Here is an 879-nt window from a genome sequence, read left to right as displayed (position 1 = left end):
GGGGGGGGGGAAGGAAACCATAATTTGTATCTACTTCATAGCCCTTCCCATCCCACCTTTTATCACTGATCATTTAAAACATACCCTTGTTTTGATCCTCCACCCTTTTATTAACATGATCATTAATTAATGTATCATGATTTTATTAATTTAAAATTGTCCATCGCTGTATTCGTATTATTAAAACGTTTATGATAATAATGATTATAAAATACTGACAATAATACAATAACAATAATTAGGTAAAAGTAATCCATTGATAATCAAATTTTAAAATCTGTAGGTGCAACACAGGATCTGGAAAAGGAATTCAAGAAAACAAATTTTAAAAATATGTTTTTTGAAATTGGTTTGCAGGTAATTTTTTTCAACCAAACTACCATTTTGTAATAAGTCAAAAACAAAGAAGCATTAATACGAAAAGTTCCTGAAACTTTTCTCATAAACTCCATTTTTTCCCTTAAATACTGTCTAAAAAAATATTTCTATAAAAAGTGGTATTATTTGCATAGCTTCGCGTTATGATAAGATTTTAAAATGATTTTTTAATATTATTACATTTTTGGTCGATTTTTACAATGCCACGGGCAATACCAGGCACTTCAGCAAGTTCCATTGACTCCCGTTTTACATAATAATATGTTCTAATGATAATTTTAATTTTATTATTAGAAAAATAGGAATTAAGTAAAATAATATAATAAAGCCCAGACTATACATAAAATAATAATAATAATGTGAATGTGTACTGTAGACATGATTGTTTAGGAGGCGACCTCGGATAAGTTTTCAAATTTAACAACACTATCTGCAGACTATACATAAAATAATAATAATAATGTGAATGTAAACTGTAGACATGATTGTTTAGGAGGCGAC

General features: G+C 27.9%; 1 protein-coding gene across 1 annotated transcript in view; it reads left to right on the top strand.

Moving 5' to 3' along the window:
* Positions 1-283: 283 nt before the first annotated feature.
* The window catches only part of LOC111700940 (tyrosine-protein phosphatase non-receptor type 2), a gene marked incomplete at its 5' end in the record, with an annotated part of 4,576 nt that continues 3,980 nt past the window's right edge, over positions 284-879 (top strand). The window contains 2 exon segments of the mRNA XM_023472022.1: positions 284-357; positions 769-812. Of these exon segments, the coding sequence (XP_023327790.1) occupies positions 284-357; positions 769-812 (118 nt within the window).

Source organism: Eurytemora carolleeae, unplaced genomic scaffold, assembly GCF_000591075.1.
Source record: "Eurytemora carolleeae unplaced genomic scaffold, Eaff_2.0 scaffold283, whole genome shotgun sequence".
Taxonomy (NCBI): domain Eukaryota; kingdom Metazoa; phylum Arthropoda; class Copepoda; order Calanoida; family Temoridae; genus Eurytemora; species Eurytemora carolleeae.
Note: the sequence above shows the minus strand (reverse complement) of the source record. Positions and strands in the feature narration are given on the sequence as shown.